Below are 27,170 nucleotides of genomic sequence, written 5' to 3' on the forward strand. Positions count from 1 at the left end.
AGTGAGCCAAGATGGTGCCACTGCACTCCAGCCTGGGCAATACAGTGAGACTCCATCTCAAAAAAAAAATAAAAATAAAAAAAAATACCCTTTCAAACTTTCAATCATACAAAGCTTTTTCTCTAGGACCTAGACTAAAATGTTATGAACTACAAGAAAAAATTACTGACAAATTGGCTGGCTCATTCAAATAAATCAGTTTGAAAGGATTATAGATTAAGCTGACAGTTTGAGTATTAAGAGAAAAATGAAAGAAGGTTGAGTTTTGAAAATAATTTTAGAATAAGAGTAAGAAATTCCATGTATGATATAATTTTTTGACATTATAAAGCAGAAATAAAATAATAGCTTGTAATTCTTATATAGGGCATGAGGTGGTGCTGTATTCTACCAATTCAGGTAAATTCATATAAGTGCAAACTGAACTGTTATTTCCTTTATTTGTCATATACAAATTTTACTTATTTTCATTCATAATATATAACGAAATGCTGAAAAGTACAAAAGTACAAAAGTACAAATACTAAAGCAAAAAATTCTTGTTATGAAAACAAATACATCAGTATAGTCACATTTTTCTTGGAACACTGTAGTGAATGAAAATGATTTGTTTTAACATACAAATTCTGTATTATTAAAATTTTCAGTGAGAAAGAATTATTAAGCAGTAGATCTGCCATAGATTTAGTGAGAGGAGGAACTCATCACTATCATTATCATCACTACTGCTTTTTATAAAGATTTCCTATGTCACATACTTATTAGGAAGCTATTTGCTTTGGGGTATGATAAGACAGGTAGGTAACCAGTTGTTGCACTTTTTGTTATTAAATAATTGTAAACTATACATACTTAAAAATAAAAGGTTAAATAGATAATTTATGAAGGGTAAAATTGATGTGGCCTGAAATCTAATTGACAGGTTGAATTGATCAACATTTTGAAAATGTGAGAAACTTATAAGAAAATTATTATCTGGAGCTTTCACAAAAAACAGATAATGAACCATTTGGAATTTCAAATGTTTTTATTTGTATTGCCATATATAGACATACATATAACATATAAATGGTATACAATGTAGATGCTATATATGTTTTGACATTTATAATATATAGGTTGTACAACATGTGTGTGATGTGTGTGCATATGTTGTACTATATATGTATAAAACATAAATGTAGGCATACTCTAAGAATCTGAATATAGGAAGTATTGCATCTCTGGAGTTTACAACTGATAGTTTGGGGCTTACTCTAATTCTAGACATGACTGGTCTTAGCAAGGAAGGTGAAGCTATTCCTCTCTGAAAGGAAAATTCCTGACATTCCTTGACCATCACAGAACCTAAGTAAATGGATAGAATTCGGGATTTTAAAAAGAATAATAATGCAGTAACTAAGTATGGCCAATAGAAAGTAATATGCGTATAGTACCTGTAAGGATCTTATTTTCCTTTTGTAATTCAAGTCCTTTACCAATTGTGTGGTTTTATGGTTTAAAACATGGCTTACGCTTATCTATCACAACAATTTTCTAATTTCTGAAAAGTCCCTCCTTCTCTGTCCCAATTCCATACTTTTCTGTTCCACATGAAGTTGAGATACCCAAACTTGTTTAAAATAAATTTAAAGTATCTGGAAAATTAATTTAACAATCCTTTCAGTAATTTATTCTGTACATTCACAACCAAGTACTTTTCAGAATGCTTATAAAACCTCAGGAATATATGAAATTTATGAAATAAAAAAAGAAAACTTCAAGTATTACAGTTCTTTTAGAATTTGTCTAGCAGGTTCTCTGTTTTTCCAGAAAACCCTCCAGGAAGAAACAAGACTTAAAGAAAAATGTGGCCAGGCGTGGTGGCTCACATCTGTAATCCCAGCACTTTGGGGGGCCAAGGCAGATGGATCACTTGAGGTCAGGAGCTCGAGACCAGCCTGGCCAACATGGTGAAACCTCGTCTCCACTAAAAACACAAAAATTATCCAGGCATGGTGGCATGCACCTGTAATGCCAGCTACTTGGGTAGCTGAGGGAGGAGAATCACTTGAACCTGGAAGGTGGAGGTTGCAGTGAGCCAAGATCCCACCTGCATTCCAGCCTGGGTGACAGAGTGAAACTCTTGTCTTAAAAAAAATGCATAAATAAATAAAGAAAAGAAAAATGTAAACAAAGAACTGAATGCTGCTGAATAACAAAAGGGTCACTTACTTAAAAAAATAATAATTTCAGCTCATCTAAGAAATAGATAGCAAGCAACAGTGGGCAATATCAAGATCAGAAACAGGATATTAAAAGGTAAGATATACAGAGCTATCAATTATTTCCAAAAGACATTACATTTTATATGAAACTCACAGTATTAAAAAGTTGACAGTATGCCCTTTTCTTTTAATGGTTAAATTATCTTAGTACCTTTTACCTAATTCCCAATTATCATCCACACCATTCCCTGCTCTTGACTTACATACAAAACTGTAGTCTCTTTGTTAAATAATTGTTATGACTTACAGACTACTTTTGGCATTTTTCTATTACACCTGCCCCTACCTTATTAGGTAATAAGTAATTACTTAATTACTTATTACCTTATTAGTACTTATTACATTAAGTACTATCCTAGGCCAAGTTATCATCACTTTATATTTGGAAAACTCTATCAGCCTCTTAGATGGTGTCTCTGAGGTCTCTATATATAACACAACAGTAGATTAACTTTTCTTAAACTATACTTTCATCATGTCGTTCCCATACAAGCATCCAGTTATTTCTTAGTTCTATAATAATATTACTAGTATTTATTAATGTCCTTTGTATATAATAAATAGTATTAACATTATTAACACTATTCTTTATTAATGTCCTTGGCATTGTGCTAAATGCTTTACATATGTTTACATACGATTTAAATCTTTCCAAAGCACACTAAATATAATTACTCCCTATTTACGGGTAAGAAAACTGAAACTCTGAAGGGCTGCTGACAAATTCACCCAAGGTCACACAGTTATTAAGTGATAAAGCTAAGATTCAAGCCCAGGTAGATCTCTACCCAAAACTCTAGATCACTAATCTAATCAACATCTAGAACACTGGCACACAGTAGTCATTCAATAAATATTTGTTGAATAAATGAATGAATAAATACTATGCTATAGTGTAGCATATACCAAGGTAGTCCTTGGTATACTGTTAATAGTCAAATGAAAATTTATATTTTTAAATTCAAGCTCATATTTTACACTAAGCAAAATAACTGGCACACATTACATGCTTAGTGAATATTTGTTGAATTGAACTAAATTTTAAAAATTATATTGGTATGAGCCCAACTAATGACACAAAGTCTTACTATAACTTAACATAATCCACATTAATATTTATTTATATCTCTCTTTACAGTGGCTAAAATTACATTTATTTGTACTTTTGAATCAGGTAAACCATAATTATTTAACTAAGTTAATTTTATTAATAATTAATTTAGTTGCAAAATACAAAAAGGTTCCATTGGTGGAAAGTAATATTGTTGGAACACTAAATATTGTGTATGAACATGTTGGACATGCACACCAAATTGCTTAGGTTGTATAGATTCCTAAACAGTCTGAACAAAATTCCTTGGAGATAATGTTTTAAAATTTTAATATAGAACAAATGTCACTCTCTAGCAATTTAAAGATATAAGGGACTTCAGAGTTCAATAACAAATACAGAGTTGTTATTTGAAACAAAAATGTGGCTCTTGAGAACAATCAGTTCAGTTTTCTAACAGCAGTTATAGTATGTGGTCATAACCATTTTTTCCCCTTTTACAGAGGTCTCTAGGTGCACATTTTTAATGTATCCTAGCAGTTTCCAGTTAATGTTTTATATTTCTGTAGCTATTATTTTCTGTTGAAAGAAAACTAGTAAAGGTTGAGTCTAGAAAGGGAAAACAAAGAAAGAAGATCAATATTCACACTCTACAAATATTGACTTAGCAAAGTGACTTTGTTGTCATTCTCTCACAGGAATCGAAATTGAATGAATGATTTATTTATACGAAACACCTATGGTGAATATTTGTTAAACACAACAAAAAATTTGCTTCCCAAAGTATATAACTTGATAATCTACTCATCAGGTTATAAAACTTGAGTGTTACCATTTTCAAACTGAAGACCTTATAATAATATTCATCATTTTTAATTTAAAAGTATTACACTAGCTTACAGGTAGAAATTACACAGAAAAACCTCAAATTACTTCACAAACTTTACTGGTTCCCTGTAGACACTGCACAGTTATTAATAAACTTAATGTCAAATTTTTTTCAGAAAAAGTCATCTGTTAACTTACTATACCTTTATTAAATTTGGCTCCGTTAACTTTGAGTTTCGGTTACCATTAGGCCCCATGGTAACTGTGAAGGAAACAGATGTTTTGAACTTCCTGGTTGCTGACAGTAAAGAACTCCTGGTGTCACCTGCAACAAGTAATGATTATTTGGTCTCACATTATGAAAAGCTGTCAGTAGGAGTTTTTTCCAAACACAGTGCAGTATAAAAGATCTACTGTATTACTTTGACTCTCTTTGTTCTCCCTATTGAAATAAAGTCAGAAGTTTTATATTTATCAGGCTTTAATGATCCCTAATTTATGGGCTTCTAATAAGAATTCTTATTTCAATATGTCACCTTTCAGTCTGAAATTTTAGTTTTAATAAAATATAATGAGCATAGCTAAGTCAAGTTCCATAATAAAATTTTACTTCAATAGATTTTTACAGCTAAAAGAGTCTAGAAATAGTAGCTAACAAAAGTTAGATTCTCATTTGTTTTATCACTGATAAGCTGAAATGGAAGGAAAAATTTATCTGAATATGACTCTTCATTTCTGATCAAGAAATTCTTAGTGTTAAAAGTAAATACCTTTATTTAAGAATGTTTCTGGATCAGTTTTTCTTGTGATTTTAGGTGATGGTTTTGGTACTGGTGATGGGTCCCTTTCAGGGGACCCTTTGATGTGGTTTCCAAACTGGTGACACATCAATTTACTGTCAACCTCTAGTTTTTCTAGTGTAGTCTTGAGACATTGCTCGTTGGTTGTCATATATAATTTACAAAACTACAGGAAAAAAAAAGTCCAGTGGGTAAAACATTCAATCATACATTGGGGAAGAGGAGAAAGCAAATGCACATTAGTAGGCAAGGAATAGACTGATAGATGGAATATATTTCCTATTGATGGTTACGCATTTTATTTTTTTGAATCAGATTGACCAGCCTCAAGTGACCTAGTGAAATGTAGCCGTGATTCAATGAGGAGTTCATACTCTGAGTGAAAATAAAATGTTACACAAGGAGAGGTGATTTATTATTTTTTTTTTACAAGATGTGTAGGCTTGCATTTGTTCAAAATAATTTTTATGATTCTTCCACCCCAGAAAAGGTACATTTCTGAGTAGAGTCTCTATGTTTATGTGTGTATCTGTCTGTGTGTGTGAGCACATATGTTTTTTAACTTGGTTATATTATTTTTAATGTAGTCATCAGATTGCAATTATGGAACTGGAAAAATTAAATTTCATGCACAATATTTAAGGATGTCATTGCCAATATTAAAAAGATGCATCCCTTTAAAAATAATTTGCTGACATGTTAATTAGTTGACATGTTAACTGATTTGTTTCACAATGTATACATATATCAAAACATTGCACGTACACTGTAATGTCAATTATACCTTAATAAAGCTGGGGAAAAATAAAAACACTTTTCCAACACAGTATGTAAATTTACATCAATGTGAGCTTATGTACCTTGATGTAGTCAAATTTGCCATCATCATTTACATCAGCCAAATTTATTATGGCATTTACTTCTTCTCGAGTCATCTTCTCACCTCTCTGAAAAAAAAAAAAACAAGATTTATTTTAAAGCAACATGATTACTCCTTTGTTATTCATGGGGATAGTGGAAGCACATTTTAATCTTTTCCACAAGTAAGTCTGAATGTATTGCTTCATTATAAATCATGAGTATTATATATAAAGAAAGAATGAGGTGGCTATATAAATTTCACAATTTTATTAAATTTTGTGAAAGTGTGCTGAATTTCAGTTTACTAAATAGTAACTAACAACTGAATAGTATAGAGTCAGTTATAACTGCTATTGAGTTTAGGGGAATGATATTTTCTAACATTGTATCAAAAAACAGAATGCATTCCTAATCCCATTTATATTTGGTTTTCCTTTTACTTATCACATATGGAACTATCACTGATTTTCAAAGAGTTCTGGACAGGAACCAATTAAATAGGAGAACAAGGGGATGGTAACGTAAGCTCGATTTTATACTTTATCATTTATTTACAAAGAACATTTCATCCAGAAGGATTCCTAAGTACTTTATAAATAACATGTAAGTAATTCATTTAACCTCTCAATGAAATACTTATTTTTAATGTGGACTTTGGTAGTCAAAGCTAGATTCCAAGCTGTTTTAGAAAATATGCACATTACAAAACAGTTTTACAGATCTTACCTTTGTTAGAAATTTATAAAGGTCAGTGTGTAAAATACAGCCATCATCATTTACATCTAATTGCTTAAATGATTTTAGTAGTTCTGCTTTTGAAGTAGGTTTTTCCTTCCTTAAAATTATACAAAAATCATCAAAATTCAGTTTGGCAGTTTGAGGAGTCCAATACTTATTAATGGTCTTTTGGGATGGATTTCTTCCTGCATGCTGAAGAGCTGCCCAACAAGACAAGTATTATTTGTGATTGTAACACCTGGAATTTGTACTTAAGCGCATTTTTTTCTTCAAATCATTATGTATTATGATATTTAAAAAACACTATACATATACCAGTACATTACTTTGGTGTTGATTTATCTAGTGATACCAAGATAGGCCTGACTTTGAAAAACAAAAATATTTATGCCACCACCTAAACATTCTTTAATTATTAATACCAGAATTAAATAGATTTTCCTTATTCTGACAGTTTGGTTCTCAACCTACATGGTTTAAATAACTAACAATATCTGATTACTTAAGAGCTTCTAAAAGCTTCTAAAGGAAATACAAGATTAAAAACAACCATCCACTTAATTGTTTGGGGGACAAAAGGATAACACAAAAAGTATAAATTAGTACTTTTTCTGGCTAAATAAATACCTTAATGACTATTCAGCCATAAAGAAGGAGGAAATCCTGTCATCTGCAACAACATGGATGAACCTGGAGGACAACATGTTAAGTGAAATAAGCTAGACGCTGAAGACAAATACAGCATATCTCACTTGTGTGGAATCTTAAAAAAAAAGTTAATATCCTAGAAGTAGAGAATAGATCAGTGGTTACCAGAGACTGGGAAGGGGAACTTAAGTACTATCTAAGTACTCTGGGGGTAGGGGAGGATGGGGAGAGGTTGGTCAATGGGTACAAAGTTACAATCAGATAGTGGGAAATAGGTTCTGCTATTCTATTGCACAGTATGGTGACTATAGTTAGCATTAAGGTACTGTATATTACAAAATAGCTAGAAGGGAGGCTTTTGAATGGTCTCACCACAAAGAAAAGATAAATGCATGCAGCGACGGATATACTAACTACCTTGATTTGATCATTACACAACATATAAATGTATTGAAATGTCAAATTGTACCCCATAAATACATACAATGTGTGAATTTAAAAAACAAATATCTTAATGAAATGAGAAAATCATTCATTTAAGAATACCAATGTCAATAAGGCACGATATCTAAAATGTTCATCTTTGCTAGGTACTAAGCTTTCAAAAACATTAATCATGTTCCAAATGTCAAATATATGCACATAAAGTATCCCTTTGCAGGTATGGTCCTGCTAAAAATCGAGAATGTCAATATACTGTGAGAGAAGATTATTATAGAGATGCTATGGTCAAACTACTCTTCATTTTTAACTATATCCTTCTATCTATGAAGAGCAAAGAAGTACATGTGAGAAAAGCTTTGTATATTTATGTATGTCATATCACTCTAAAATAAAATGGTTAAAGCAACTGCAGATATTTTGAACAGTTGAATAGAAGTAACTTGGTAATTTGCAAATAAATCTCTGCATACTGAAATATAACATTTTCTAAAATGAACCAATGATAAATTTCCTAAGCACCACAGAAGGAATTAACATAATTTTAAAAGATACAATTGTCCTGAATTGTACTGCCAAATTCTATTACAAAATCTTATATTGGATAGTTCCAACTATCTTTATAGAAATTCACAAGATCTGGGCATCACCAATCAGCATCAAAAAATGATAATCTGGATATTGTACAATTTAATGTAATAAGGACCAGTAAGTATAAAACAATTTCACTAAAGAAATATCCTCATGGAAATAGAAACCAGATCAGGGTAATAAATACAGATATAAGTGAGTCAGTTATATTGAACATTATTGTGCACAAGTATAGTATAGGGTGATTTTTGTTCATCAATACAAACTTTTTAGTTCCAAAGAAATTTTATATTCTAGACTGGCGTGGTGGCTCACACCTGTAATTTGGGTTTACAATTATACTTTGGGTGGCCGAGGTGGGCAGGTCACCTGAGGCCAGGAGTTCAAAACCAGCCTGGCCAACATGGTGAAACCCTGTCTCTACTAAAAATACAAAAATTAGCCGGGCCTGGTGGCCTGCGCCTGTAATCCCAGCTACTCGGGAGGCTGAGGCAGGAGAATCGCTTGAACCTGGGAGGCGGAGACTGCAGTGAGCGGAGATTGAGCCACTGTGCTCCAGCCTGGGTGACAGAGGAAGACTGCATCTCAAAAAAAGAAATTTTATTTTATTTTTATTATTATTATTATTTTTTGAGATGGAGTTTTGCTCTTATTGCCCAGGCTGGAGTGCAATGGTGTAATCTCGGCTCACTGCAACCTCTGCCTCCCGGGTTCAAGCGATTCTCCTGCCTCAGCCTCCCGAGTAGCTGGGATTACAGGCATGCACCACCACGCCCAGCTAATTTTGTATTTTTAGTAGAGACGTGGTTTCTCCATGTTGGTCAGGCTGGTCTCAAACTCCCGACCTCAGGTGATCCGCACGTCTCGGCCTCCCAAAGTGCTGGGATTATAGGCATGAGCCACCGCGCCTGGCAAGAAATTTTATAATCTAAATAGGAAGTCTACATCTGAGTGTAAAATTGCTATCTATGGCCATAACTCATGGGTTGTAACATATTAAAAATCCATAAATAAAATTCTCTTCTCCTCTAGATTATGCCAGTGACTTTCAGAGCTAACAGAAGTTGTAGTTGTGGTAACCGCCATCTTCCATATACCTATAAAGGCCTTGTGGAAATTCATTGCATTGGAGATAATATAAATGTTTTTATTCCCACAGTTTTATTTTGGATGTCGACAAAAGCCCTGATTACCATGCTGCCCTAGCAACAACAGGTAAGTAAGTATTTTGCCTAGTGTGTAAATGAACTATTCCTTAATTCAGCTGTTCACAGAATCAAAGAAATGGCAATATGTGTTTTAGGATTCCAACCCCAGCCAGCTCCTACCCTTTAAAAGCTGGGAATACAAGTAGATGTAAATGAAGTTGTAATTTTTTTTTTGCCTCTAAAATATTTTTATTTTAAAAAGGCTTAGTGTGCAAAGATGTTTATCATATTGCTACACTACTGCTACTAATAATAAAGGAAACAATGTTCAAAGAATCAAGGAGTGGTTAACTGAATCATGGTACGTATACAGAACGCATTTACACAACTACTAAATTATTTTTATGACAATGAATATTATATAAAATTTCCTGCAAAATTTCTTCCTTATTGTTAAGCCTAAAGTGCCTTTTTTCTAAGGTTCTTTTTTTTAAATCTTTAATTTTTGGAGGTACATAGTAGGTGTATAATATGAGATTTTTTGATACAGGTATGCAATAATTACATCAGGGTAAATAGGGTATCTGTTGCCTCAAGCATTTATCCTTTGTTTCGAACAATCCAATTATATCTAATTATTTTAAAATGTACACTTAAATTATTTTTTTTACTACTGTCACCCTGTTGTGCTAGCTAAATACTAGGTCTTATTCTTTCTATTTTTCTATTTTCTATTTTCTCCCCCTACCCCCACTACCTTTCTCAGCCTCTGGTAACCATCATTTTACTCTCTATCTCCATGAGTTCAATTGTTTTAATTTTTAGCTCCCACAGATAAGAAAGAATGTGTGATGTTTGCCTTTCTGTGCCAGGCTTATTTCACTTAACATGATGACCTCCAGTTCTATCCATGTTGTTGCAAATGACAGGATCTCATTCTTTTTTATGGCTGAATGGTACTCCACTGTGTATATGTACCACTTTTTAAATTTTTACCCATTCATCTATTGATGAACTCTTACGTTGCTTCCAAATTTGGGCTATTGTGAATAGTGCTGCAGTAAACATGGGAGTGCAGATATCTCTTCAATATGCTGATTTCCTTTTGGATATATACCAAGCAGTAGGATGCTAGATCCTATGGTAGCTGTATTTTTAGTTTTTTGAGAAGCCTCCAAACTGTTCTCCACAGTGGCTGTACTAATATACATTCCTACCAACAGTGTAAGAGGGTTCCCTTTTCTCCACATCCTTGCCAGCATTTGAAGTCCACATGAAAGAAAATTATATCTTCTGTTCAGTTTTGAGAAAAAAGGTATGTAACTTTTTCTCACAAGTGGTAGCTTAGCATATGCTTGCTGCTATCTTTAGTAACAAAGACAATACTGTTTTAAAAAATGTACTGGTAATTAGAAAAGAACAACTTTCTCAGAATAAAATTAATTATGCCAAAACATGTACTCAGTAAGCAGATGTCCCCATAGCTAAGAAATTGATACAATCTATTTCCTACTAACTTTAATCTCTAGGTTTAGAATTAGCTGGATCTAATGATTAAGTTTGATGATAGTAAAAATATCACGTAGCTGTAGATGTTTAAATTTTGACACCATGATATGGATCTTTTGCCAGGGTTTACTTTAAAGTTCTGACATGCATCTATAATGCCTGTATTATTTATAAATTGACAAAAAAGGAACTTAAAGCTATAGTAATGCTACTGCTGTCTCTGACCTTAAAATGGAAATGCACATGTTATATGTATAAGTGGCAGAAGGATATAGATGAAAGGTGTAGCAAGAAGCAGCAGCTCTGGTTCATGTTACTCCTTTTTAAAAAATAGTTTATCTAAAATCAATTATTACAACGTTAAGAGAGTATTCCACCCTAAAACCAAAAGTGTATATAACACTGAAGAGACAAACACTGCATAGTTATCCTCCCAGATAATTTCATAAGATTGATAGCACCTTAGTAATACATACACATTGATTCCAAACTAAATGCCATAGTAGTGGAAGGCATGTTAAACTTTTAAACTTAGCAGATTCCTTCTCTTAGTATATTTTCAAAACTGTAACAAAAAAAAAACTCGGATATTTTAGAAATAATGGCAAAGTAGAAGTAATTTTAATTTATTGGCCAGGCGTGGTGGCTCACGCCTATAATGCCAGCACTTTGGGAGGCCGAGGCAGGCAGATCACCTGAGGTCAGGAGCTTGAGACAAGCCTGGCCAACATGGCAAAACCCCGTCTCTACTAAAAATACAAAAATTAGCCAGGCATGGTGGCGTGCAACTGTAATCCCAGCTACCCAGAAGGCTGAGGCAGGAGAATCGCTGGAACCCAGGAGGCAGAGGCTGCAGTGAATCGAGATCGCGCCACTGCACTCCAGCCTGGAAGACAGAGCAAGACTCCGTCTCAAAAAAAAAAAAAAATATTGGATGTCTGCCTAAACATTTAATGTATATGAATTAAACACAAATACTTAAAATTCAAAATAGAGCATTTTAGTAATTTTAAAATTATGTAAATCAAAATTAAACATGACTTTAAAAGTCAGTCATGTGCATTTGCATTTAAACTACTTTACAAATAATGTATTTTATTTAGACATCAAATAAATTTTAATCTTGTCAATTCTTGTATTCCTCAAAATACATTTCCTCAGATAGATCTTATTGGATACAAACTCAAGACACTGCTGCAAAAATATGTCAGGGTTTTGGTTTAAGAAAATTCATTATAAAATTGGCAAAATAACTCAGTTTCTCTACCCATAAAGTTATTAGCCTTGATGAAACTGACATGAGTAGTCAGTGTTATCTAGTACTGTTGTTTACTACTCTCTTATGACTAAAGATGTCCAAATCATTTGATACTCCTGGAAAGAACCAAATTTGGTGGTTTTGGGGACCTTTGTAATGAGAGGAATTTTTAAATGTGATAAAGGACAGAAGCAATAAAAGACAAAACAAAAAATAAAAATAAGAAATAAAAAAACCCCAACTCAATTCTCTTTTAAAAGTTCACTTATCTCTCAGTACTTCACTTTTTCAGACATTCCACCCATTTTTACACATCCTTTACACTTTCCTCAGTATGGGTCAAATTCAGGCTAGTGACTTAAGAGGCCAAAAGTGTTTTAATTTTATTATGATAAATCTTAAAGCACCAAAATGAGAATTAAAAGTATCTTAAGCAAGTAGTAATTGATAGAAGCTTTCAATTACCCATCTAGTTTGTATAAACATTGAAAGTTTTATTTTTTAGTTCCTAGAATATGTAACTATATAATATGACATAATAGCTTACTGTAGTTCCATTGCTCAAGCTTCACTAAGAAACTGGGATGATTCAACAAGGTAATTCTAATTTCAGTCTTTCGGACCTATTTATTAACTTTCAACAAAAAGGTGAAAGATTTACAAATTTTAAAAATTTACCTAAGTAAAGTTGATCTTTAGAAATAATGTTTTCCAAGCTGCTTTTGAAGACAGTTAAGTAGGCAGCTCTACAATTCATATAAAATATTTCCTCTTCAGTTAGTGGAAATTTCTTTGTTCGAGGACTCTCTGAACGTGTTGACTTCTGACTGGAGAAAGTTGCATCGCTTCGTGGACTGATCGCCATTCTATTGGAAAATAATTTAAAAATGTGTTTGTCAATGTGAGTCACTAAAACACAAATGTCACCATGTCTTTCAAATACAGGGAGGAGAATCAAGATTTTATACGTAGAAGAAAATTTATAACATATATGAAAAGATCAAGATATTAAAAGTTTTATATGTGGAAGTAAAAGACGAATATTATAGTTGTATATGGACGTATTATATATTAAACAAGAATAAGCCCTTGGCAGTTAATTTCTAATTTTAGATATATACATATGTATATATATAATTGTTCAAATATGTGATAATAGCCAAAAGAACAAAGATATATACAAAAGAAGAATCACTGAACAAAGGAAAAGCACACATCTATTCTCTCAAAATACAAAAGTCAGATGACAGTCTTCATCAGGTTTTTAAGAGGAGCAAATCAGTTAATACAGGTGAAGCATATACAATACTGCTTGACACGTAGTAAGTGCTAAATAAACTGCAGATAATGAGAAACTCCAGAATGAGAATCGGGATATGAGTGGTAGTTGACACCCATCTTCCACAGCAGGATCAACAAGATCATTTCATTAACATCTCAATAATGCAGCCCCACATTTCAAATAGCTATATTTTAAAAGTCTTATAGCATTATCATAGTTTTACTGTGTTCCTTTATTTATAACAATATTTGGGGTTTATATAGCACCTCTGTACATAAGAGCTTAAAGAACTGTCATACATCTTGTCTTATCCCTATTACAGTGGTCAGGTATTTTTTTGTCCGTTTTACAGATGAGGAAATTGAGGGGTAGCGATGTCACCCAGCTAGCAGTATTTCACGAACAGTTTCTTCTTTGTTAATGTGGATATAGTACTGAACAATGGTTACTATGGGGTATTAGATTCTACTGGTGGTCTAACAGCTTCCAATATTACTCTACCCAGCTTTGACTTCTAAAAATAGATCTCCAACCTAATAAATTGAATATTTCAAGTTCAATAATAAGATGACACAGGTAGGGTCCCCTTCAGGACTCATTGCATTCCTACTCAGGAGGCCTAAATCACTTGCACCTTTTCGAATTATATAGATCATTTACACTTGGGAAAGAAAGATAATAATTGCTTATCATGGATGAAGTACCCTATTTATAATACGCAGGCCGCCTGCCTGACACTTTCATATTACACCAGATTTAGAAGGACCCCACAGGGATGTGGTGTCACAGTCTGGTTACTGCAAATTGGTAATACTATAATTAAGCATCAGAGTTCTAAACACATATGTGTGCATGCATCTCCTCACAAATGTGAAAGAAAACTGTTTCAAGAAGTAAGGGAGAATGAATTTCACTTTGCAATAAGCAATTTTAAAATATAAGTATATTTTAGGATCGTCCTCAAATATTCTTTCCAAACAAGGCAACTCCCTCACATGGAAATCCCAAGGCAGAAATGTGCCAGAATTTTATTCTTTTCCTTTCTGTGACGAGAAACCAAACTAAAGCTTAAATAAACATATAATTGCACCCCCCGCAGGCTTGGAAACCTCCCTTACTTAAAACTCCGGCCCGAGACTGAGACAGGGGCCTAGAGAGTACATTGCAGCAAACGGCTCCATAAATAACCAGCCACACAATAGCAAGAAAAATAAACTGTTAACAAGCGCCTAAGGCTTCTACAGGGCCAAGTGAAAACAGAAAGCCATCCAGTCACCGTCCCTACACAGTGAAATACCGTCACAGGTAATCTCGGGCACCATCTCTCTATTTTTGTATTCCTCTGGAAATAAAACCGCATTTACATGTACATTTTAGGTACATACATGGACCAAATGTTTATGACAGAGAAGTAGACAAAGCAGAGGAAGGAGAAGCAGCTGCACAGAGAGGGACAGAGGGAGCGAAGAGACAGAGACAGCGAGCTGTTTGCTACCTAATTCTAGCTCACAAACAAGGAAGCGCAGCCAATTCTCTTCGGCGATTCAGCGTTCCTCTCACCGCAGCTGGACAGATCTCGGCCTTTCTCTAATCACCATGGCAACTGCACCTCACCGCCACCGGAAATAAGATGCAGAGCCCTTCTCCAAACGATCCGGCTAGAAATCTAGGAAGCGCTGATCCAGAGCGCACAGAGACAGCTGTGTTGCTCCTCTATCGCGGGGGTGGTATGGCCAGAGTAGTGAGAGAAGGTGCTCTGTTACACCAGCAGGAAATAGGTGCTGTCCTGGGCCTAGACTCCCCGCCCGCTCCTTTGCTCGCGCACACCCGGATCTTTCGTCGCGGGGAGGATGTTTCCGCCCGGCCGCGGTGGGCTTGACGCAACGTCCAGCGCGCGCTTTTCATGCCTTGGCGTTTCCTTTGGCGGATTTTCTGTTTTCGGAAGTTGTTGGGTTCGTTTTATTCAGCGGCAGTGGTGCTTTCCCGAATCTCAGAATGCCGTAGGTATCTCCTCCCCAGGTATTGCTGTTTTGGGGGCCCTCTGCAAGAAGAGAAGATATTATGTGGCCCAATAGCCTTTCTCGTTTTCCTATTTTTTCGGAGTATGAGCTTGTCTCCTCTGTCCACAGACAGTTCTCTTCGCTTGGTACCCTCAACTCTACGTCTCCTCCAGCGGTACTCATACGATAGTCCTCCTTCGCTTTCTGTTTCTACGATGCTTTTGACAGATTTCGTAAACTGTGGGCTGTATTTAGGTGATGTCTAACTTGAAATAACATAAATAAGGTTGACACACAGGATGGGACAGAGTAGATAAAAACACGCCTTCGTAGTTTGTCAGTCCCTTGCCTTCATTAATGTGGCGCGTTCGTGTAAACCCGTGGGAGAACTCATGGACTGAGTGGGTCTAGATACCTGGATTCCAGATAAGACTCTTTCACTGTTGGGCAAGTCACTTATCGACCCTGAGCTTCGTTTTTTTTACTTACACAAATAAGTTTGTACTGCATGATCTCTAAATTCCCATCTATGACCAATAATCTGATTATTGAGAATGACCATAGTGGGAATAGGCATTGTGCTAGATAATATTCATCTGTTTTTCATATCCTTCATCCATCCTATATTGAGATGCATAAAATAGTTGCTACCCTATAGAAACTTAAAAAAGCCGTTAAAGGTTGGGGGAGTGGGGTGGATATCAAACACCTGTAATTTCTCCTTGGCCGTCCTTGTCCTCAGGTTGATTTAGGTACCCCCTCTAGTGTAACCTGTTCCTTAGTTTATTTCAGGATTAAGTAAAATGCAAAGTAACACAGCTGGGGAAATTTTTGTATCAAATAGGAATTGACATGAAAGGGGAAAGCTGTACAGAAATGATAACCTATATTTATTGAATCTTGAATTACAATGTGGGTGCTGTGTTAATCAATTTATCTACGTTTTTTCATTGAATCCTAAAATACTTTAGGGGATGGGGGCTGCTATTATCTTTACAGATAAAGAAACCCATCACCTAATAGGGTGTTCAACACAGCTGCCAATAAATGCATGTTTTACTGATGCCCTTAAAAGTTATGGATTATTGAGGAGGTTTTCCTTTCCCCAGAATTAAGCAAAGAGATTTGTCTCCCTACTCTTGCATTAGAAAAATCATCCAGTTCTCAAATAAACAAAGCTGCAAAGATAATGTCACACAATCACACACACAAAATCCCTAAGAATACAGTGAAAACAGAGGTGTATTTGCCAAACAAGTGGTAATACCTCCTGAACTGTGTGTATCTGTGTATAGGAGTGGGGAACCAAAAAACTATGAAAAGTGGAACTTTTTTTTTCTTTTTTTGAGGCAGAGTCTGGCTCTGTTGCCCAGGCTGGAGTGCAGTGCTGTGATCACAGCTCACTGCAGCCTCTACCTCCTGGGCTCCCACACGCCACCATGCCTAATTTTTTTATTTTGTAAAGACAGTGTCTCCCTGTGTTGCCCAGCCTGGTCTTGAAGTCCTGGGCTTAAGTGATCCTTCCACCTCAGCCTCCCAATGTGCTGGGACTATAGGAGTTAGCCACTGTGTCAGGCCTAAAAGTGGACCTTTTTGACAACTGTCTTCCTAACATACGCACACAAGATGTTATATTAGGCTTTTAGATAAGTATATTCTGGTAATAAATACACAACCTTAAAGTTGAGGTTAACATCTCACATATATAGCTAATATATATGTGAAACTAGCAATTACTTTGCTAATTTTCTAAGTTTTAGCAAAGTGATTTAAGACTAAATCAACAGTTAAGTAATGCATAAAACATAATGGCATGTTAGTAGAGAATCTCCATCATTGTTAGTAAATTAAGTGTTTTTTTTTTTAATGTGGTTACTGGTGAGGTCATAAATGAGTGGTGCAAATAGTTATCTTGGCAAGTTGCGTATGAAGGTGGATTCATTTTTAAGTGATGTTGAAATGGTGACTATTTGGTATGTATTTGGAAGACTAAATGTGTAATATAACTTATGGGAGGGTGTGATCTGTCTTTTTTCTAATTTCTTAGAACCTTGAGCGGAAAAAACTTCAATACAACAATGAGTAGTTGTTAAAATATATATGGTCCAAATGAATCTAAAATAAATAAGAAACAGCAAATGTTCAGTGACAATAGAGCGGATGGATGAATCTTAACATAATGAGTGAAATAACCAATTTGTATGAGACTACATTTGTTATCCTTATAAAACTTAAGAACACGCAAAAATAAGCTACTTATGGTTATATATGTATATGATAAGATTATTGTTAAAAGGCAGAGAAATGATAAATACAGTTTAATAGATGCCTTTTGGGGGAAGCAAATAGATGCATGTATACCCAGTCATATTGGTAATGATCTAGTTCTTAAATTATGTGGTGAGTTTATGGGTGCTTATTTTCTAATGTTTTATAACTTGCACAGCTTACATTTTTTCATTAGTATCCATTATTCATTAGTATTACATTTATTCATTTAGTATGTACTACTTAAAATGTTTTTTAAAAGGATTTAGAGATTACCTATCTTAAGTCCTCCCTAAGTGTAGCTTTCTGTGCCTTCTCTTTGATCCTTTGGAGGAAACAGATGAATTAGATAAATGCTGCTGTTGGTTTCATTAGGCTAATCATCTTCCCTTCCAATCTTGCTCCTCTTTCTGTGTACATTCTGAAATTAGTGGCACAGTCATTTCTCTATCTAGGTTGAAACCTTCACTTTTTAAAGATTTGAAGTGGAAAAATCATGGACTTTGGAGTAAGACAAACCAGGATTTGAATCTTGAGTCTGTTAACCCGCTGTGTGCTCCTTAGATTGTTACTCAGTGTCCTCATTGATAAAATAGTTGCTCAATAAGTATTTATTAATTGAATGATAAAGTTGCTACTTTGGAAAGATTTCATTCTATGTAGACAGATACATGTCTTTTTAGTAACTCTTGCTGTAAGTAATCAAATCCCATTCTAGACCTTTTTTCTTCTTCTACCTTTTCTTTATAAAGCTTCCTTTAAAAAGTACCATTTGCTTAGTCTTTCTAATTAGTGTACATCATCATGCTAATTCAGCCAAAGATACTCTCTACCAGAATTAACTTTATTCTGTTCCAAGCTATGACTGAACTAAAGCTATAAAGTTGGAATAGCATTAGTGTTGTAGAAAAACTATTCGTAACAGTAACAGTGGAGGCCATTCTGCTGCTGTATTTATAGTCTGAGAGTTTTCTGAGAGAACTTTAAAATGTGCTATATTTTTTCCAAGATAAGGGAAAATGAATATAAACATATTCTGGATCTTTACTGTGCCTATATGCTGTAATCATTTTGATGCTACTGCCAGGTACAATGATTTTTATTTTGTGGGTTGATTATAAAGAAGTAGGTGGGTGGAATGATGTGTCAGGCCAAGTAAAAGTTAACCATTAAATAAACATCCTTTGAATTATAGTAGATATTCAAAGTTATATAATTTCTTTTATAAATAAAGTGTCCTGCATTTTAAAAGAAGATTGGTGAAATTTTTAGTACTTGATATAAGAAAAATATGAAATTTAAATGCAATTCTTTCCTGCTTGTAAAAGTCAGTAAAGTCTAATAGAGGAAGGTATAATAGAGCCTTTTTGGCTGAGCGTGGTGGCTCTCACCTGTCTATTTAACTTAGAATTTTTTGACTTCATAATAGTGTGAAAGCAATATGCATTCAGTAGAAACTACTTTAAGTACCCATACAACCATTCTTTTCTTTACTTTCAGCACAATATTCAATAAATTACATGAGATATTCAACACTTTATTTTAAAAGAGATTTTGGGTTAGATGATTTACCCAACTATAAGTTAATTTAAGAGTTCTCAACATGTTTAAGCTGTGATGTTCAGTAGGTTAAATGTGTGAAATGCATTTTCAACTAACATTTTCAATTTACAATGGGTTTGTTGTAACATAATCCTGTTGTAAGTCAAGGAGCATCTATATATTTTTTGCTTGCAACTTCTTAAAAAGGTGAGAATGTTTAAAGCAAAAATTAAACACTATTATGGGGTTATATGTAGACATAATATATGTGATACCAGTGGCACAAAGTGTAGAGGGAGTTGACTATAATGTTGCAAGATTCTTCTCTTTTACATGAAGTAGTACTGTATTATTATAACTCTAGATAGACTGTGGTATGTTAAAAAGGCATATTGTAATCCCCAGAGTAACCTCTGAAAATGCAAAGAGGCATACCTAAAAAACAAATAGAGGAATTGAAATGATATATTTAAAAATAATGTTAATTCAAAAGAAGGCAGGTAAAAAAGAACAAAGGAACAAAAACAGATGGGACAAATAGAAAACAACTATCTAAATGGTAGCCCCAACCAGATAATTACATCAAGTTTAAGTGCAGTAAAGACATCAGTGAAAAGGGTAGAGAATATTATAAGGCTAGATTTTTTTTTTAAAGCAAGTCCTAACTCTTTACTGTCTATAAGCAACAAAGTTGAAAGTTAAAAAAAAAAAAGAAAAGAAAGGGAAAGGGAAAGGTAGATATAACAGTCTAACAGGAGAGAAAACAAATGATCAATATCCAGAATGAAAGGGTAAATTGTACTTAGATGAAAGAGAACATAAACTATCAATATCCAAAATGAAAGAGCAGAATACCACTAAAGATGCTATAGATATTGAAAGAGGTAATATCATTAAAGCCTTTATTCCAGTAAACTTGACAACTTATACAAAATTGACAAATTCCTTGAAAAATACAACTTAGCATGATGGCATAAGATGATATAGAAAATCTGCATAATTAAGGAAATAGAATTTGTTACTAAGAATCTTCCCACAAAGACCCAGACGATTTCATTGGTTAATTGTACAGAGAACATACCCATTCGTGAGAAAATAAAACCCTCAGCAAACTAGGAATAGGAGGCAACTTCTCATTTCTTTGAAAAACCTATAGATAATATATTTAGTATCGAAAACTTTTTTAAGATTAGGAAAAAGGCAAGAATGTGCCCTCTCACCACCTCTATTCAAAAAAGCACACACAGAAAAACACCCATAATGTTAAAAAGGAAAAAGTGGGGCCAGGCCCAATGGCTCATGCCGGTAATCCCATCACTTTGGGAGGCTGAGACAGGCAGATTGCTTGAGCCCAGTAGTTCAAGATTAGCCTGGGCAATATGGCAAAACGCTGTCTCTACGAAAAAATATGAAAATTAACAAGGTGTGACGTTACGTGCCTGTAGTCCCAGCTACTTGGGAGGCTGAGGCAGGAGGATCACTTGAGCTGAGGAAGTCAAGGCTGCAGTGAGCTGTGATTGTGTCACTTGCATTCCAGCCTGGATGACCCTGTCTCAAGACAAACAAAAACAACAACAACAAAAAAGGAAAAAGTAAAATTAATGATTCAACAATGACATCATGTATGAAGAAAATCCTAAAAAGTCTATAAAACAATTTTCAGAACAATTTAGCAAGGATGTAGGACGCAAAATCAGTGTACAAAGATCAATATATTTCTATATTTCAGGAATAAACACCTGGAAATTGAAGTTTAAGATTTTTCATTTATAATTACATAAAAACATATAATAATTTAGCATAAGACATGCAAGACCTCTACAGTGAAAATTACAAAATGTTCCTTAGAGAAATTAAAGATGAAGATAAATGAGAGTATTTTTATTTATTTTTTATTTATTTTTTATTTATTTTTATTTTATTATTATTATACTTTAAGTTTTAGGGTACATGTGCACAATGTGCAGGTTAGTTACATATATATACATGTGCCATGCTGGTGAGAGTATTTTTAAATGATAAATGTGGTGTTATTAAAATGTTAGTTCTCACCAATGTTTAGATTTAATGCAATCCCTGTCATAATCCTAACAAACATTTCTTTTTAAGTTTTGCTCTTTTTTTATTTCTACTGTTTAAAATGGATCTTTTTAAAAAAAAGTTAAGTGGATGAAAACTTGTATAATAGTATTTAGTATTATCTTTATCTTTTCTGTTTTATATTTCATTTTTCATGTAATCTAATTTTCCTTCTTTGTACTTTCTTTTTTTGAGTATGATCATTTATACCTAATTTATTTGTTTTTATTTTTTATAGACTCGGGGTGTATATGTGCAGATTTGTTACAAGGATATATTGCATAATGGTGAGGTTTGAGCTCGTAGGTGCCCATCACACAAATAGTGAACATTACATTGTACCCGAAAGATAATTTTTCAACCCTCACCTTCCTCCCATACTTCCTCCTTTTGAAGTCTCAGTGTCTATTATTTCCCTCTGTCTGTTCATATGTACCCATTGTTTAGCTCCCACTAATAGATGAGAACATGTGGTATTTGCTTTTCTTTTTTTTTCTTTTTTCTTTTTTTTTTTTCATGAAACAAGGTCTTACTCTGTCACCCAGGCTGGACTGCAGTGGCATGAACATGGCTCACTGCAACCTTCACCTCCTGGGCTCAAGTGATCCTCCTGCCTCAGCCTTCCAAGTAGCTGGGACTACAGGTGCACACCACCACACTGGCCTAATTTTTAATTTTTTTGTAGAGACAAAGTCTCATTGTGTTGCCCATGTTGATCTCAAACAATCCTCATGCCTTAGCCTCCTAAAATGCTGAGATCACAGGTGTGAGCACTGCCACACCCAGTTGATTTTCTTTGCTTTCCTTTCCTCTTTTTTCTCTTGTTTTCTTTCTTTTCTTTCCTTTTCCCTTCCTCCCGCCTTCTCCCCCACCTTCCCCCGCTCCGCTTCCCTTCCCCTCTCCTCTTTTTTTTTTTTTTTTTTTTGAGACATGGTCTTGCTCTGTCACCCAGGCTAGAGTGCAGTGGTGCAGTTTGCTCACCACAACCTCTGCCTCCCAGGCTCACTCTGGACTGAAGCAATCTGCTCAGCTCAGCCTCCCAAAGTGTTGAGATTACAGGTGTGAGCCACCATGCCTGGCCTAATTTTCTGCTTCTGAGTTATTCCAGTTAAGATAATGATTTCCAGCTCTATTCATGTTGTTGCAGAACAACACGGTATCATTCTTTTTTATGGCTGCATATTGTTCCATGGTGTATATATACCACATTTCTTTATCCAGTCATCCATTGATGGACACAAGATGATTCCATGACTTTGCTGTTGTGAATAGTGCTACAATAAATGTACAAGTACATTTGTCTTTTTGATATAATGATTTATTTTCCTTTGATAGATACCCAGTAGTGCGGTGGTTGCTGGGTAGTTCTTTTTTTTTTTTTTTTTTTTAAGTTGGAGTCTTGCTCTGTTGTCCAGACTGGAGTGCAGTGGTGCGATCTTGGCTCACTGCAACCTCCGCCTCCCGAGTTCAAGTGATTCTCCTGTCTCAGCCTCCTGAGTAGCTGGGACTACAAGCATGCACCACCATGCCTGGCTAATTTTTGTATTTTTAGTAGAGATGGGGTTTCACCATATTGATCAGGCTGGTCTTGAACTCCTGACCTTGTAATCTGTCCACCTCAGCCTCCCAAAGTCCTGGGATTACAGGCGTGAACCATCGTGCCTGGCGTTGAATGGTAGTTCTATTTTTAGTTCTTCAAGCAAACATTTTATAGAAATTGAAAACTGATTTCAAAATTTGTATGGAAAGGCAAGTGACTTGCAGTAGCCAAAACAATTTTGAAAAAAAAGAATGAAGTTGGAGTATGTACACGAACTAGACATGGCATAAAGTGTTGGTAATGAACTCAATGTGGTTTGGGCATATAGAGAAATAGGTAAATAGAATAGAATAGAAAGTCCAGAAATAGACCCACAAAGGTACCAAAGCAGCTCAGTGGGGATAACAGAAGATTTTCTTCCCAAGTGGTGCTGGCATACCCAGTGGGGAAAAAAACAAAACACCTTGACCTTCACCTTATATTACATACAAAAATTAATTTGAGATACATTTTAGTCCTAAATGTAAAAAGGAAAGTTTCTGGAGGGAAATATTTGAGAATATTTTTACAGTCTGAAGTAGGTGAAATTTCAGGCAAGACGCGGAAAGCAATAATTATAAAAGAAAAAATGATAAATTACGCTTCATCTAACTTTTAAACTTTTGCTCATCAAGAGATACCGTTAAAAAAAGTAAATTTTCTGTTTTTTTTTTTTTTTTTTTTTGAGACAGAGTCTCGCTCTGTCACCAGGCTGGAGTGCAGTGGCACGATCTTGGCTCACTGCAACCTCCGTCTCCTGGGTTCAAGTGATTCTCCTGTCTCAGCCTCCCGAGTAGCTGGGACTACAGGTGTGCACCACCACACCCAGCTAATTTTTGTATTTTTAGGAGAGATGGGCTTTTACCATGTTGACCAGGATGGTCTCAGTCTCTTGACCTTGTGGTCTGCCCACCTTGGCCTCCCAAAGTGATGGGATTAGAGGTGTGAGCCACCATGCCCAGCCAAAAAAAGTAAATTTTCAAACAACTGACTGGGAGAAAGTATGTAACAGATATATATCAGACAAAGGATTTGTATTTAGGATAAGAAAGAACTCTTACTAATCAACAGTAGAAAGACAAAAATGTTATTAAAATAATGGCCCAAAGATTTGAACCAATAGTTAATAAAAGAAGATACACAAATGAACCGTAACATGTTGCTAGACATTTTGGCAGTTTCTTATGAAATTAAATAAATATACACCTACCCAATGATCTAGCACCTCTACTTCTAGGTATTTATTTATCCAAGAAAACTGAATGCAGTATAGCTAAGGAAAACAAAACAAAACAAAAAAACTTGTAAAAGGTGTTCTTGGAAGCTTTACTCATAATGGCTAAAAACTAAAACCAAGTGTCCATCAACAGGAAAACAAATAAATGGTTTATTAAGATAGAATATTAATTAAAAATAAATGATCTACTGATGTGCAACAACCTGGGTGAATCTCACAGTTATGCTGAGCAGAGAAAATAGACACAAGTACATACTGTATAGTTCTATTTATATGAAATTCTAGAATAGGCAAAAGTAATCTATGCTGGAAAAAATTAGAAAAGTAGTTGTGTATGGTATAGATTATGGACTTGGAGGGAGCCTGAGGTACCCTCCTCATATGATTCAAATATTCCATATCTTGATATGGATGTGAGTTTCAGGGATATAGTACATGTTTGTTAAAACTCGCATCTATACACTTAATATTTGTGCTGCTTGCTATATGTAAATTTTACATTAAAAATATTAGGCAAATACTGAACTTGAGTAAGAGATTTGCTTTCCATGGTAGTATGTGTTAGCACTTCTGAAACTAGTTTTTATGTGTTCTAGGCTTGGTCAAATGAGTAAGTGTATTGTGGATGATGGGAGCCAGTTTCTCACCTTTGGATGGAGGAATTTCAAATTTCTTGACTTGGCATTGGAGATGTCAATATGAAATCATAGTTTTTAAAAATATACATATTAAAGATAGAGGTAGATAGAAATGTTTTTGTGTGTGTGATGTGTGTTCCAGCTCTGTCCTCTGAGAGAGACTGTAAGCGATGACGTAAGTAACAGTGAACACATTTAGTGCCCAGATTTTGGTGTCTAAATACCATTGTCCACTAAAAAGAGCTAGGTCTCATTGGAGAAAAAGCTGATTCCAAAGCTGGAGCAGAGAAAACTTTTTGTGTATGCTGGAAAGGTAGGAAGTGCTCAAAGCGTTATGGGTACATAGGTTAAACAGGAGCTGGGGTGAAGGGGAAGAACGGTCCCATTGCCAAATTTGGGACAGTTAAACATCAAAATAAATAATGATAGGAATGGCTTAAAATCCATTGGCTAACATAAAAATCTGTGACACTGTAGTGATATAAATGAATAAAGGAAGGAGAACTGAAAGCCTTTTCTTGGAATGTAATGCTAACTAATAAATATAAAAGGAATGATCATTAGTGGCTCTTTATAAGATTTCTTATTTACTACATTGGAGAAAACTGGAAGATAATATCTTAATGGTCAAAATTTATATCACTGATATTACAATACATCAAGATCAAGTACCTCAAGTTATGCTCTCAGAAGGATGCAACATCACTTCTGTGATATTTATGCCAAATATGCATAACCTAATCATGGGGAAATATCAGATAGGCCCAAATTGAGGGATAGTCTACAAAAATAAAAATAAAAATGGCCTGCAGTCTTGAAAAATGTCCAGGTCAAGGAAAACAAAAGGTTGAGAAACTGTTCTAGAGGGAGACAGCCAAATGCAATGAGTGATCCAGGACTGGATCCTAGACTTGGGTGGAAATTTGCTATAAAGGACATTATTAGGACAAGTGATAAAATTTGACTACAGACTCCTTATTATAATAATGTATTGATGATAATTTTTTTATTTTGATAATTGTGTTCATGTAATTGTTCTTAGCAAAACATATGGAGATATTTATGAGTAAGGGTATACTATGTCTCCAAGTTCTCAATGGTTTAGAAAAATAAGCATATATAATAAACATATATATGTGTATAGACAGAATGATAAAGCACATGAGATAAGATGTAAGCAAGTGGTAAATCTGGGTAAATGATAACAAGAATTTTTATTCTTGGAGCTTTTTTAAAGTTTATAATTATAGAAAAATTAAAAGTTACTCCAAAACGTATTGAATTGTTTTAAAAAATTAATGGATGGTTTTACACAGTAGATTAGGCACAGCTGAGTAAGGAATTAGAGAATTGAAAGATAAATCTGAAGAAATTGCCCAAAAGGCAGCTTAGAGAACAATGAAATGAAAGAGGAGTTTAGGGATGTTAAAGAAGAAGAAAGTCTAAAATTATTTCTTAATAGAGTCTCAGAAAGATAGAATGAAGGAGAGGCAATAGTTGAAGAAATATGGCTTAGTTTTTGTTTCAGAACTGGTAAGACAAATCAACATAAAGGACTACCTTAGAGATAAAACTGTTCAGATGATATTGTTTGGGAACTTTTTTTTTTTTTTTTTAACAGGGTTTTGCTCTGTAGCCCAGGCTGGGAGTACAATGGTGTGATTGTGGCTAACTGCAGCCTTGACCTCCTGGACTCAAGTGATCCCACCTCGTCCTCCCAAGTCATGGGACCACAGGCATGCACCACCACACCTGTCTAATTTTTTTGTATTTTTTTGTGGAGTTGGGGTCTCCCTATGTTGGCCAGGCTGGTCTCAAACTCCTGGTCTCAAGGGATCCACCCACCTCAGCCTCCCAAAGTGTTGCGATTACAGGCGAAACTCACTGTGCCAGGCTCTGTATTTAAACTTAAATATGGTTGATGGGAATATCTTTAAAAAAAAAAAAGTCTTATCTAGGAATTTTAAACCAAAATTATTTTAGTCCACAAAATTGGAGCATCATAGAAAATTGAAGGAACTAAATATATTCTTGAATTTGAGATTGGTGTTTCAAACTAAAAAATAAATGCAATTAATTAGACAAATCGTTAGTTTATATAACACTTGTATGCCAATCACCGTATCCGGCTTTGGGGATTCAAATATTAATAGATACTGTGTTATCTAGGAGTTTTAACTTTAGTGGAAGATATAGTTCAAGCATTTTTAGAACTTGTAACCTACCAGTTAGCAGACACAGTGCTGATGATATAAATATTTTAGTCTGGGGAAGAAAAATGAACATAAATAGTTTCAGCATAAGTTTAGTGAGAGGGTCATGCACAAGTGCTGTTGAGTAGAGTTGAAGCTTCCCTAGTGCAAACAGGTCAGTGTCAGTAGAAACTTCTTAGAGATGATTCTGTT

The 27,170-nt window shown here is 34.5% G+C and overlaps 2 protein-coding genes and 1 non-coding gene across 5 annotated transcripts in view; 2 read left to right on the forward strand and 1 right to left on the reverse strand.

Annotated features, from left to right (window-relative positions):
* The window catches only part of EFCAB7 (EF-hand calcium binding domain 7), a 49,332-nt gene extending 34,095 nt beyond the window's left edge, over positions 1-15,237 (reverse strand). The window contains exons 1-6 of the mRNA XM_008961324.5: positions 14,983-15,237; positions 12,819-13,006; positions 6,534-6,745; positions 5,807-5,893; positions 4,917-5,112; positions 4,350-4,471 (exon numbers count right to left, since the gene is read on the reverse strand). Of these exons, the coding sequence (XP_008959572.4) occupies positions 4,350-4,471; positions 4,917-5,112; positions 5,807-5,893; positions 6,534-6,745; positions 12,819-13,006; positions 14,983-15,020 (843 nt within the window). The 5' untranslated portion in view covers positions 15,021-15,237. The remainder of the gene's footprint in view (positions 1-4,349; positions 4,472-4,916; positions 5,113-5,806; positions 5,894-6,533; positions 6,746-12,818; positions 13,007-14,982) is intronic.
* On the forward strand, positions 1,762-1,821 carry LOC112438398 (U7 small nuclear RNA). The gene has a single exon (XR_003026825.1). It is a non-coding gene; the product is annotated as a U7 small nuclear RNA (small nuclear RNA).
* Positions 15,238-15,296: 59 nt separating the features above from the next.
* The window catches only part of ITGB3BP (integrin subunit beta 3 binding protein), an 86,155-nt gene continuing 74,281 nt past the window's right edge, over positions 15,297-27,170 (forward strand). For all 3 annotated transcript variants that reach the window (XR_610205.3, XM_034966565.3, XM_003809146.5), the window contains exon 1: positions 15,297-15,422. Coding sequence is in view for 2 of the 3 variants with exons in the window: in XM_034966565.3 (XP_034822456.1) it covers positions 15,418-15,422 (5 nt within the window). In the remaining variant the exon portion in view is untranslated. The remainder of the gene's footprint in view (positions 15,423-27,170) is intronic.

The sequence above is a fragment of the Pan paniscus genome, chromosome 1 (genome assembly GCF_029289425.2).
Source record: "Pan paniscus chromosome 1, NHGRI_mPanPan1-v2.0_pri, whole genome shotgun sequence".
Lineage (NCBI taxonomy): Eukaryota > Metazoa > Chordata > Mammalia > Primates > Hominidae > Pan > Pan paniscus.